Raw genomic sequence first — 14,303 nt, forward strand, 5'->3', positions numbered from 1 at the left:
GCCGAGGCCGCTGCAGGTAAGAGCAGTGGGGCCAGGTGAGGGGGGATTTCGAGAGATGGCTAAAAGGGAAAATGAAATAAATAATTAATCTTTCCCCGTGGTCATCTCTCAAAATCCCCCCTCACCTGGCCCCACCGCACTTACCTGCAGCGGCCGCGGCTGCTGTCACTGCAATGCTTGCTGATGGGATTATAACACAAGCATTGCTAAAGCGATGAGATCTTGCCTTAATGGCCTATTAGATGTGCTAATGTTTTAGTGGATTCTTTGCAGAATCTGCAAAAATAAAAAATAAGCACAATGAATTGACCACTAGTGTGCCTGCAAGATGACATATGCACAGGTGATGTCATCAAGCAAGCGTGCACCAGCAAAGTGATGGAGACAATGTTTTCTTTTATTTTTAAATTATTTGTCCAAGATCGCAGAACCCACTTGCATTGGTAGATACAAAAATATATTTTCTTAGTGAAACATTTTTTGGGGGATGTCGAGTGGTCCAGCAACTAATATAGTTGTGCGAACTACTCAAAAAATGAAAATGAAAACGTTTGATGCACCATGAGGGGGAGGGAGCAACAGAGAGGTGGGATAAGAGGAAGCAAAGGGGGGGAGTTTGAAGTGAAGCAAGTACATGAGAGAGAACAACAAAACACATGGGCTCACATGGAATACATAATGAAAAAGAAAAAAGTAGCTCCTAAATTATGAGCAGTGGAAAGATACAATGGATGTTATCCTTCAGAAGAGAGACAAACACAATAACAGAAAGGCGAGCCTGAGAATAAGAAGCAAGCAAGAGAGAGTGAAACCAAAATCAACCAATGGTAAGAAATGGGCGTTACCTACTTCTGTGTTCTCACTCCTCAAATGGCTACATTTTATTATTAGGTATAGGATACAAACAGATTTAAGAAAGAAAGAAAGAAAGAAAGAAAGCAAGCAAGCTATCTCTGGTCTGAAGTCTGCACTGGAAAATTAAATGTCAGGTTGCCGGAAAATTAAATGTCAGCGTGCCGAATATCATGGCTGCGTCATCTTGAATCCACCTGCGGCCTCTTTCATCCTCTGCCAGACACTTCCACCCCTTTATCTCACTCATGCAGGCCTGCTTTCTCCTTTTGAGATGTTTTTCCGTCTTTTTCTTCTCCCTTTTTTCCCCTTTGTGTGTTTTCCTGCTCTTGTTCTCAGGATATGTCGGATAAGGAAAAATAAGTGCCATACCTCAAATTTAATGTTGGTGGCCCACACCGGCAACCACTGGCTCAAATTAAGCACTGATTCCCACCACTCACCAATGTCAGTCATCATACCAGCCTCTGTACCGAGCAGCCTCTACAAAGCTACTGAAAGCCTGCTTGTAAGGTTTAGTACATCCGGTTCACTCTTCTGATGTGGCCACCGAGCTGCTGATAAGATTCAACATGCAGTGTACATTTATCCAAAAGACTATTTGTGCACAACCGGAACTGTTTTTCAGAACTTTGTAATTTTAGCTACATTTAATTTAATTGAAGATGGAAGGTTTGTCCTGTGCTTTTTAGGTCAAGAATCAGCGTAATGTGCTTTCTGCAAATCCTGCTGTAATCACTCTACAGAGTGAAATTACAGCTGCTGCTTGCCATTGGTTCATGACTGTATCGCTTTTGTTTCCTGGCTCCTTATTGTCCGGTGCTCCAGATACATCACTTCCATTTTGAAACTAGGATCACCGGCCATCTAGTTTCCTTACACTGTAGGTCTTATTTATTTATTTATGGACTACTTTTGTTTTTAACAAGCACCCCATTCCGCGCTTTCACCGTTATGATGGCTTTGCTACTTTATTTAGACTGGGCTTGTCTAAAAAAAGATGTGCGGACAAAATTAAAGAGTAAGAGCAGGTTGGGGCACTTTTTTTACAAAAAAGCATTTGTTTGTCGACTTGAGAAACGAAAGCTTTTATTTGAAAAAGCTCCCTATTCTGCACTTTCACTTTAATAGTGGCCGTGCACGTTTTTTTAGACAAGCCCAATCTAAAGAATGTAGCAGGGCCACCATTACAGTGAAAGCGCGGACCCCGTCGCTTGTTTTTTATTGTGCTGGTCCTAACTGTGAGAACTGTGTGAAGCGAGTAACACTGAACCACATCGACCATGATACATGAGGTAATTCAGCTGTGACGTGTCAGCAGGGTGCTCCAAATCCCTTTGACTGTTAACAACTCAACATGCCTGTATAGATTCAGTAAAAACTATTAGTAAGTATTCAGCTGTAATTTAACAGAGACCACAAGAACAGTGTTATCAATGGTTTCTGACGTGCAATGGACGGATAACTTTCCTGCCCCAATAGTTATCTGTTCTGCATGTCGCGCAGGGAAGGGAGTTGCATGCTGTTAAAATATACTTTGTGGAGGAAGGTTCTCGCATCTCCTTGTGCATCAAATGTGTGGCAAAGGTTCTTCCAATATGTCTAAAATGATCCAAATTGTGGGTTTTGCACTCTCATTTTGCTAATGATTTTAATGTATATAATGGGAAATAGTAATTTAGCGCATAGCTTAAACCGAATGGTCACATACAAATTGTGTCATTGTGTTCCATCTTAATGGCATTTCTTTTTATTAAGACTTGAGTTTGGACTGCCTTTGATTTGAATATATTATCTGCACACCACTCGGTTGGCGCTGGGCACACTGGTCGGACTTACTAGGTTACTGCCTAACTGTAAGAGACGAAAGTAAATGAGATTAGAGTTTCACAAGTTCACGATTTAAACAAAAACAATATGCAGACAAAATGAGTTTGCTCGGGTGGTTTGAAGCTGAAGAAAAGTTTAACTAGCTTCTTCCCGCAAGCTGTAAATGAGTCACGATCAGTTTTCCTTGGCCTGCATTTTCTCACTGGAGATAGTTTTACAGCAAGGCAGGTGTCCATGGAGCAAATGGAAAAAATAAACTTCATTAAATTAACAACATAAAAAAGTAACCCAATGCCATCTTCAATCTTCAAAAATGGTAAACATTCAAAAAGAATAAATCACAGTTCAAGGAAAACCCTGTCTGCCAATAGACAAAAGCAAGAGTTGTGCAGCTCTTTTTTCTGTGCATATATACTGCTCAGAATATGTTTGTAGAACTTGGGAAATGGCCAGGAGTCCATGAACCGCAGCCAAGATGGTCCCTGATTTAGTTCTGGACGAGGCTCGCTCGTCAGTAAATGATGCTTATAAAAAAGCATCTAGGCAATTCAATCAATCTTTTTTCTCCCTCCTTTTTTAATCTTCTGTAACAATATATAATATTGTAATGTACCTGTTATAACTTTATTGCTGGTGATAGTGGTAATATATTCTTATTATGTACTTTTTATGTACTATTTTTTGTACAGTCTATCTGTTAACTAAAAATGTAATAAACTATTCTAACAGTGACATTTTTCACAGGGTGAAAGAGGCATTGGCAAAGCCAACAGTTTTGTACGTGCAAAATGGAAAAACAATTTTGTAAGTCTGTTACTCAATATTTACAGTGTGATGAACTTTCATGTATTTGCAAGTGGGGGGGCTAGAATGTTAAAATTAGTCTTTTTAGAGAAATGTTATCAGACTTTATAAAATAACATAATATGACATAGCATAGCATGACATGACATGACATAACATAACTCACCAGCAGGCGGCCCGGGGAGAGCTGTGCAGCAAGAGATAAGCCAAGGTGGATGTCTACTGCTTCTGGCGGCACTGTTGAAAAACAAAAATCAGAGTGAAACGAAATTGCTTCTGAGTGGCAATGAACACCCACATGTTGAGGTGGAGCAGGTCACAGTGACCGCACAACCCCACAACAACACCTTGAAATGCAACAACAATGCTGTCACGGATGCCAGGCTAGGCTACAGTATGGGACTGCACTCTGGCATCATTGGTAGGCGGGGGTCAGGAACAGACTATTCAAAGGAGTTTGATTCAATGTTTGGCTATATACAATTAAAAGTTAGCAGTCATTAATGTCTATTTGTCCATTAGCACTATCAAAAGCAGCATTACATCAACAGACCAGCAATGTGGCACATGGTAGCTCCCAACCCTTCAGGGGCCAGCCAACCCTTCAAGATGGGCCAGTTTAGCCCAAGGTCAATGAATAACTGTGGGATATGTTAGACTCAGGACCCCATATCACATTCTACAGGGGGCTCCATCCTTTTGTGTTACCCCACTGCTTTAATGGTCAGTGGTTTATTTATTTGCATTGCCTCAGTAAAAGCCCTATAACTTATTTGTCTTCAAAGAGCACTAGCAAGGACATAAGAAGTGGCATTGTTGGTGCGGAGAGAAGAATGATTTTTCATTCAAAGACACGTGCAGAAAAAGCTTTATCCAGGAAGCTCTTCTGAAGTCTAGGGGCCATGTGAATACTCAAGTATGCTTGTTAATGGGATGACAGCTACACGTGGAAGGCCACAGTTGTGGAATCCAGAAATCAATGGAAACAGTGAAAGCTTTAATGAAATGCAAACTATGGTCACTCCAAACAACATCATAATAAAGAGGCAAAAATAAAATGCTAAAACCCTGCTTCACATCAGAAATATTAAACGGACAAAGACGATGGGCTGGGGTCTGCCTCTGCTGGGCAATGCAGACAGGATTAACTTAGGGAAATATGTAAAGTATTTATGCAGTACCTAAAAAAGTAACAAAGTCAAAACACCAAGCTATTAAAAGCCCAAAGCAAGTTAAAAAAATTGAGTAAACTTTAATAAACAACATGCCACCAAGATGACAAAAAACAATGAGAGAAACTGGAGCTATATATACATTTTTAATGATTTAAGTACAAATAACCCAAAAATGCACTAAGCGCCAATGATAGTCCACGAAAGCAGTAGCTCGGGACCTAGACATTATTTAAGGCCAGGTTCAATGGAGCCCGGTTAGATACAGCAAGTGGATCAGTCCAGTTGAAAGTATGCATGCCAAAAAGTTCAAAACATTTTTTACGCCCCACTTCAGAAAGGAACTTGGTTATTTTTGTAAAGGAAGTGCTCACATTTTTTCTAAGTACCAATGCAGAATGGAACTTGGCATTTTCCCAGAACACATTTGTTAGAGCTGGACACAGCTGAAATTCAATCTGACATTGCTAGTCCTACTGAAGTTCTACAGCTCTACAGGAAATGTTTTCAAAAGTTTCCAAACTTTTTTCTGGTGCCCAAACAAACATAGGAGTACACTTCTAAGGCCCACATTACCTCATGGAAGGCACTTTGAAACTCTCAGGGTGTCAGGAAGAGGCCAAAATAATGTCCAGTCCAGGTCCAGTTGCCACTGGTTAGTGTTCAGCAGGGCACTTCAGGGAAAAATCCTTGTGCAGCTTACATAAGATGTAATCAGACTGACCCTTGGAATCCACTTCTATGTCCTGGGACAAGAATGGAAAGGGGCGACCGCTCGGTCCCCCCCGAATGTATGGATGGGTGACCCGAACCTCCCGGGAAGCCATTTTGGGCGGGGTGGGCGTAGCCCGGCTGGTATGCCCAAAGCGGCGTACCCGGGGCGCGCCTTCCCCCGCCCGAGAGGGGTTGTCCTAGACACCTCGACGGAAGACCACGCCCCGTAGGCGTATTGGGGACGGGTACACGCCCTCCCACAGAAGGATAAAGGAGCGGGAACCCAGAAGATCGTCCTCTTGTTCCTCGGATCGGAAGGCTGCACCCACTCGTTGCTCGTGAGCCCTCGACGGAACAAGCAGCAATTTTGAACGTGGTAATCCTGTTTTTTCTCTTTCAGTTTCGACACAGATTTCAGGACCTCGTGGATCGACCAAAGGCGGAGGACTCAAAACCATGCCTAGCAAGCAAGCAGGAAAGGGTTCCGAGACGGAGAAGGTGTTACGCCTGTTGTCGAACCGGATGGCTTGTATGGACCGAAAGCTCGGTCAAGTCCAATCGCTCAGTAGAGGTTTGGCGGAGGTGAAGAAGCAATTGGCCGCATTGAACGACCCAGGTCAGCCGAAAAAGGTAATAGGTCCGGCCTTGCCGGGAGTTGCCCCCAAGGTTGGAGGGAAGAGGGTCAAAGAGAGGGTGGTTTCGGGGGGGGTCACGGTCCCAGAGGTACCTCCCATCACCCCCCTTATACCGGCTGAGAACCCAGAGTTAGGCCAGCCGATCCCAAGAGTGATCACCCCGGCCGAGGACGATGAGATGCCCCCAGAATTGGCCGCACAGTTGACGGCATGGCTCAAGACAAAGGTGGGGGGCACAGTGACCCTGGGAGATCCGGCCGAAGATGCCAGGGTACTAATAAAGCAGTTACGGCAATCGAGAGATGCCGCAAGGGTGAGTGTTCCTCTTGTTACCCCACAGGTGGCGCCAGGAGTACCAGCAGCTGGTCAAGAGAAGACGGCGGCAACAACAGCCGATCCGGGTAAGCTCGCATTGCCGATGGTGGGGGAGGGCTCGATGCCCTCAAGGCGGGAAAAGGTTGCACAGCACATTCCCATGGCCACGAAAGAGTTAATATGGGGAGACAAGTATGTCAACATGTTTTCATTGTTAACGGACCATCGTGAGATGGAGTATGCTAAAACGCAGAAAGATTTGTGGCACCCTAGTGTCTGGCGCGCCAAGATGGCCGAGTTCAGGGTGGACGAGACAGTGACGAACTGGGTTAAGGCCTTCTCTATATTTACCGCGGTTATGGGGGAACGTAAACCTGAGGTTATGACTGAGTTGGTTTGCTATCAGAATCGCATTATGGATTTTTATTCAATGTATGAGGGGGAAGAATGGAAAGGCTATGACATGAAGTTCCGTAAAGCAAAGGAATATGATGCTTCTTTGTCTTGGGATTGTTCGGACTCGGTGTCATGGCACAAGCAACTCCTGCCAGGGGCGATAGGTACGTCCTCGCCAGGCGGGAGCGGGTCCGGAGTGGTCCGCCAAAAGCCCAGGGTGCCCTTTCGAGCAGGGACAGGCGGGGGTTATCAGCCTAGAGTTGGCGGGAATGGCGGAAAAGGGGGGGTCTGTTGGGGCTTCAATCGAGGCAACTGTAACAGACCGCAGGGGACATGCAAGTTTAAGCATGTGTGTGCCGGCTGTGGGAATTCCTCACACCCGGAAAGTGCATGTAGATCAAAAAATGGCGGGACGGGAGGAAAAGGTGGGTCTAAGCAGGAGTGAGGTGGACCTTTGTGACCGATTGCCTACACCCGTTGATCTCATGGTTATGATTCCGTGGTTAAACAAATACCCTGATCATGTATCCGCTGGGGTGTTGAGGAAGGGATTCTTACATGGCTTCCACACCCGGCGGGGGACTTTCGGGGGAACTCCTTTTGTAGAAACCAGTTATCGGTACGACACAACCCAGGCGTGGCAGAAAAGAAAATAGCAAAAGAGGTCAGTGTGGGGCGAGTGGCTGGCCCCTTTTCTTGCCCGCCGGTGGCCGAGTTCATCTGTTCCCCGTTAGGGGTTGTCCCGAAGAAAGATCCGGGGGAGTTTAGGCTCATACATAACCTTTCTGCTCCTAGGGGTTCCTCTGTGAATGATGCCATTGACCCAGAAGTTTGTTCAGTACGATACGCATCGTTCGACGATGCCGTGGCCATGTTGAACCACCTAGGCCCTGGGACGCTGATGGCGAAATGTGATATCGAATCAGCATTCCGGTTGCTGCCGGTGCACCCGCAGGATCAGCGCCTGCTAGGTTTTACATTCCAGGGAAGTTATTACATGGATAAATGCATGCCCATGGGTTGCTCCATTTCATGTGCATATTTTGAGATGTTTAGCTGTTTTTTGGAATGGGCATTTACCGAGGCTACAGGACATAGACATGTTATGCATTATCTGGATGACTTTCTGTTTTTAGGGGCAGCCGGGGATACCAACTGCGCACAGGCGCTGTATGATTTCTGCATCCTCATGAATGAATTTGGTGTCCCATTGGCACCAGGTAAGACGGTTGGACCATCTACTTCACTGGAGTTTCTGGGAATTGAGCTCGATTCTGTGGAGGGGTGTTTCCGATTACCAGTTGAAAAAGTGATCAAGTTCCGGGCTTCCTTGATGCAATGCCTGGGTGGGGAGAAAGTGACCCTGCACCAGTTACAACAAACAGTGGGTCAGCTTAATTTTGCCTTGAGGGTGATTCCTATGGCCCGCCCGTTTTCGCGCTCTATCGCGCAAGCTATGGGAGGTCTCAAAGAGGGTCACCACCGTACGAGACTGTCTGGAGAGGTTCGCCAGGATATGCGTATTTGGTTGGCATTTCTGGCGGACTTCAACGGTCGAGTCGTCTGGAACTCCCCGCCAGAGTCTTCGGAGGAATTAGGTCTATGGACCGACTCGGCAGGGAGCGTGGGTTTTGGCGCCATCTTAGGTGATCGATGGTCGGCACAAACATGGCCAACATGGTGGCACTCCAACGGGCTCACAGGTAACATTGGGTTCTTGGAGTTATTCCCCATCTGGGTTGCTCTGATGACATGGGCGGATGACTTCAGGGACCGCTCAGTGGTGTTTTGGTCTGACAATATGACTGTTGTCGAGTGCATTAACCAACAGGCAGCACGCTGCAAAATGATCTTGAGATTGTTGAAAGAGATTGTGCTACTTTGCATGAGACTGAATGTACTGTTCAGGGCGAAACATGTGCCAGGTGTACTGAATCATGCGGCTGATGCACTCTCTCGTTCACATATACAGGCATTCAGGGGTTATCTGCCCACAGCAGACCCAGAGGCAGCACCATTCCCAGAAGCAATGTGGCTAATCGGTGCCTCGGATTACAAGACCTCGTGGCAGCGAGTCTAGCCCCCAGGACAAGAAAGGCATACGAAGGAGCGTTTCGTTCCTATTGCACATATTTAGGTCCCACAGGGAGTCAGAATTGGGGTCAGGAGGAATCCTTCCTGGGGTACCTGGTAGCACTACACAGGGAGGGCCGATCAGTGGCAACGGCCGGTAGGCATAGGGCGGTCATTTCCTTCATGGCCCAGGTACACGGCATAAAAGACCCTACAGGTTCTTTTTTGGTGAAGAAAGCCCTTCGCGGCTGGCAGCGCCTTGAGGGTTGCAAGAAAGATACGAGGCACCCGATTGGCTTAGACAGACTGTCTCTGCTTTTAGCAAAGCTGGATGAGACGTGTTCCTCCCATTACGAAGCAGTTCTGTTCCGGGCAGCGTTCACATTGGCATTCCATGGGGCCATGAGGGTGAGCGAACTTGTCGCAAAGAACAAGAGAGATATGGAGGGAGGTTTGTGCAGGGATCACATCCAGATAAGGGGTGATTCGATGGTAATCATGATAGCCAGGTCCAAGACCGACCAGGGGGCTATGGGAGATAGTGTTGTCGTGCAGCGCAGCCGTGGGTCCCCCATCTGCCCGTTGAAGTGTGTGGAAGACTATTTGGCGCTAAGAGCGGCCGCTTGGGGGGGGAGCTTGCTCCGACACAAGGATGGCACCCCACTGACGAGATTTCAGTTTCAGAGGGTGCTAGCACTGGCAATCGCTGACGCGGGCATGGACCCGTGCGATTTTGGGACCCACTCCTTTAGGATAGGGGCTGCTACTGAGGCTACAGCCAGGGGTCAGAGTGCTGAGGAAGTGAAACAATTGGGCCGTTGGTCCTCGAATTGCTTCAAGAGGTATGTGCGTTTGCACATGTTGTAAGTGATCAATTGACATGCACTCACGTTTTCTGTCTTTTGTTTACTTTGCAGTTTCGCGAGCCTGCCACGCAGGGCGGAATTGGAGGTCGACCCAGCATCAAGAGACCAGCGGTCAGAGGTCACCGTCTGGAGAGAGGATGGTATGGGTCATGGGCCACTCATACGTGAGGCGCGCCGGTGACGTATTCAAGGAAGGTGACGCGATTCACGCACCTGGGGAATATGGGTTCAGAGTGGCCATCCATGGGAAGGGTGGGCTCGTTTTTGACAACTTCGAGTCATTTTTCGAGGGACTTCTAGGGCGGCATAGGTCACCGCCATCTGTAGTCATAGTACACCTGGGAGGCAACGACTTGGTGGCACTGGGTAGACGAGTGTTACTTGAACGTATCTTGTCTGCTGTTAGCTGGTTGGCTAAAAGAGTCCCGGGGTGCACGATTGCCTGGTCCCACATGATTCCTAGAAGGAGGTGGCAGGGGGGCCTTTCGGTGTCAGCTCTGAACCATTCAGTTAAACGGGTCAATAATAAGATTGGTAGATTGTTCCGTTCTGCACAGTTGCATGTCATTCCTCATGGGTGTATCCGGGGTGACCATATGTATCTGAACGATGGGGTTCACCTGTCCAGGGAGGGGAATGATTTACTCATAGGAGACTTTGTTGCATGGCTAAGAGGTTTGAGGAAGCATGACCTATAGGAGGAGTAGGGGGGGACCGGATCGTCGGTCAACTATCCGGTCTGTGGCGGTAAGGTCATGATCGGTGAGCAGTAATTTCAAGGTCCCTAGAGTGGGGCGCCACCCACAATGGATGGGAGCGCCCGGGGGAAGACGGCCATTGGCCCCTTCCACGGGGAGGCGGCACCCACTAAGGATGGGGCGCCTATGGGGAGATGGCCATGGGCCCCTCCCAGGGGGGGAGGCGGTTAGATGCCCCTCCGTACTAATTTCCCGGGGGCCGGATATCCGCGACGGCGGATAGAGAGTGTGGGGTTGGGGGGAGAGTCCACGCTGTCCTTCCTACAGAGACCTCATACGGGAACTCGGACGACCCTTAAGATGGCGTCGAGCAGAAAGGGGGCCCCCACCACGACAAGGGAAGTTACAGTTGGCAATGAGGGTAGAGCCCTCTGCGCATGCGCCGCTCACACAGTGAGGGCGGGAGTTTGGTAGTAGGGATCTGACACCGGTTAAGACCTTGCCGTTGGCCCTTAATGCTAGGATGTACAATTTTAGTTAGAGTGTATGCATTTTCAGGATGTTAGCCAAAAGTACATGACTGCATCGAAATGTAATAAATGACAAATTGTACATAATGCATAATGATGAAACTTTTATTTAATGTTTTAAATTTTGTTTCATATTTTAATAAATACGGCCGGGAGGGTGACTCCCTCCCGCCTTCCAAAAGTTCAACTATTGTCTGACTTCCCATCCTTGGGGATATGTGTTGGGAGGGGGTGGCGGGCATCCCGGCCATATGGAAAGGGGCGACCGCTCGGTCCCCCCGAACGTATGGATGGGTGACCCGAACCTCCCGGGAAGCCATTTTGGGCGGGGTGGGCGTAGCCCGGCTGGTATGCCCAAAACGGCGTAGCCGGGGCGCGCCTTCCCCCGCCCGAGAGGGGTTGTCCTAGACACCTCGACGGAAGACCACGCCCCGTAGGCGTATTGGGGACGGGTACACGCCCTCCCACAGAAGGATAAAGGAGCGGGAACCCAGAAGATCGTCCTCTTGTTCCTCGGATCGGAAGGCTGCACCCACTCGTTGCTCGTGAGCCCTCGACGGAACAAGCAGCAATTTTGACCCACCCACCAGCCCCTTATAGCAAATGTCTAGAGGAAATAAAGTTTTGCTGAGTGATGAAAGTATAGGCCTTCTTTTTTTTTAAAAGATTTGGTTTGCATTGGAGAAATGTCTTCTTGCAGGAAAGATCAGTGGATAACACAGTAAGATGATGTGGAATCTTTTCTTTTTAGTAGGTAAACAACTGTCGTATTTATTTGTCGGGCGGTAAGGTCATGATCGGTGAGCAGTAATTTCAAGGTCCCTAGAGTGGGGCGCCACCCACAATGGATGGGAGCGCCCGGGGGAAGACGGCCATTGGCCCCTTCCACGGGGAGGCGGCACCCACTAAGGATGGGGCGCCTATGGGGAGATGGCCATGGGCCCCTCCCAGGGGGGGAGGCGGTTAGATGCCCCTCCTTACTAATTTCCCGGGGGCCGGATATCCGCGACGGCGGATAGAGAGTGTGGGGTTGGGGGGAGAGTCCACGCTGTCCTTCCTACAGAGACCTCATACGGGAACTCGGACGACCCTTAAGATGGCGTCGAGTAGAAAGGGGGCCCCCACCACGACAAGGGAAGTTACAGTTGGCAATAAGGGTAGAGCCCTCTGCGCATGCGCCGCTCACAGTGAGGGCGGGAGTTTGGTAGTAGGGATCTGACACCGGTTAAGACCTTGCCGTTGGCCCTTAATGCTAGGATGTACAATTTGAGTTAGAGTGTATGCATTTTCAGGATGTTAGCCAAAAGTACATGACTGCATCGAAATGTAATAAATGACAAATTGTACATAATGCATAATGATTAAACTTTTATTTAATGTTTTAAATTTTGTTTCATATTTTAATAAATACGTCCGGGAGGGTGACTCCCTCCCGCCTTCCAAAATTTCAACTATTGTCCGACTTCCCATCCTTGGGGATATGTGTTGGGAGGGGGTGGCGGGCATCCCGGCCATAAGAGCAGGTGCAGTCTGTGAGAGCTGCTCTCAGTTCATAGAGAGCAGGCCCAGTCCTTTCTGATTTATTGCAGGTCCAAAAAGTGTTTTAAGATGGTGCCTTGGGGTACTGCACTTATACTTGCCATAAGCTAGTGGGTAGGGTGACTCCAGGCTCTTCCAAAACCAATTGGGTAAAACTTCCCAGGAGCAACCCTTCCCACTTCTGCAGCAGTTCCTGATTTCTCTACTGCAGAAAATCTCACAGTGCACCCTATTCCTAAAATCCAGGATGAAAAAACTCTTCCTCTCTTGTGCAGACCCTATGTGCCTACTCAGAGGACTATTTTCAACTGTTATGGGTCCCCTTGTTGTTTCTGTAAATATTTGAATCTTCTGAACTTAAATGCTCCTGTTTTTCTTTTCCTTGTTTCTTTACTCCTTCACCTGAGCACCAACTCTTCACGAATTCCCTCTTTTTCTCTCTGATGATAACCGAGAAAAATATAGCAAGAGTAATGTTGCTTTGTGTGACTGAATAAACCCAAGATATCAGTCCAACCTTGGAAGTGGTTTTTCTACTTTCTTTTTTTGTATGCCTATGATCATATGTGCCATAAAAGGCGTCATTAATAGATCTTTGTGTATTACAAATACAGTATTGGACCATTGTTTTTCTTGTACCGAACGATACCCAGGTCCTTCGACTTTACAGGTAATCCCATTTTTATAAAGGCTACTCAGAGGAGGGGTCAGGGTATTGAGCAGTCCCCGCCTCTATGGGCACACAAAACTAGTTTTGGGTGTAGCTTTCCTCCCACAGGGTTTTGTGCTAGCCTGAATAGGGGGGAAAGGCTGTGCCCTTTCCAGGTGTCCTCTGACATTTACTTGTGATAGGACAGGTTCCATTGAAATTTAGTTCCTGGGTATACCTGAATTGATCTTCCTGCCAGGGAAGAAAAACACATGTTCACACTCAGGGACAGTCTTCACACCTCATTAAGGTAAAGCACTTGATTGACAACTACCGGAGAGCTAATGTAATATAAGTCTTCAGGAGCTTTAGTCAGGGAAAAGGTACCATTCTAAAAGTTATGTTTCCTACATGTTTATTAAAAATATGACTTCACAAATTAATAGGGCTTTTAATACATATTTAAAAGAGCATTTGAATGGCTTTTGCATCATGTTCCTAGCAAAAGTCACAGATTAAAGTTTATAATTGGTACTTTGACATTTTCAAGCTGCAGCCCTGTGATTTTTGGCTACAGCCCTGCCTGTGAAAATGGCTTTAGGAGCTTACAGGTACATGCATCATTGTTGCCGTTTGTGATTCCTTAATTGCGAAAATTAAGGAATCGCAAACGGCAATCCATCAATATTTCGCAATTTTTTTAGCGAATACTTATTTTTCTTTAATTGCGATTCACAATTTGCAAATCGCAATTAAGGAATCCCTTCCCATTGATTCCTATGGGCCAAAAGGCCCATAGGAATGAATGGGAAGACAATCTCAATTTGCGATTCGCAATTAGCTAATCGCAAAAAGAGATTGCGATTTCAAGGGTGCAGGGGTGTCCTGAAATCAATCTATGCACCTATGTTGTGCACACACATGCCCTTAGGGCATGTGTGGGCACAACATGAAACTTTGAAAAATGCACAAAAGTGCATTATTCAAACTTTTCGCAAATTACCATGAGGTTCAACCTCATGGTAATTTGCTCCCCTTAATTGCGAAATTGCAATTTTTAAATGTTTCATGCATTGCATTTAAGGAATCGCAAAATGCGATTCTTTAAATGCAATCGCAATTTGAGAATTCGCAAATATTTGCGAATTCTTAAATTGCAAGGGCCTTGTACCTTCATGCATTCCAAAAAAGGATTTTGCGATCGCAAACGGCCGATTTTTGCGATTCGCA

The 14,303-nt window shown here is 47.0% G+C and overlaps 1 protein-coding gene across 1 annotated transcript in view; it reads right to left on the minus strand.

Annotated features, from left to right (window-relative positions):
• LOC144768737 (integrin alpha-M-like) overlaps window positions 1–14,303 on the minus strand; it is a 364,452-nt gene that overhangs the window by 280,146 nt on the left and 70,003 nt on the right. The window contains exon 4 of the mRNA XM_078652620.1: window positions 3,653–3,723. Within this exon, the coding sequence (XP_078508746.1) occupies window positions 3,653–3,723 (71 nt within the window). The remainder of the gene's footprint in view (window positions 1–3,652; window positions 3,724–14,303) is intronic.

The sequence above is a fragment of the Lissotriton helveticus genome, chromosome 7 (genome assembly GCF_964261635.1).
Source record: "Lissotriton helveticus chromosome 7, aLisHel1.1, whole genome shotgun sequence".
Classification (NCBI taxonomy): domain Eukaryota; kingdom Metazoa; phylum Chordata; class Amphibia; order Caudata; family Salamandridae; genus Lissotriton; species Lissotriton helveticus.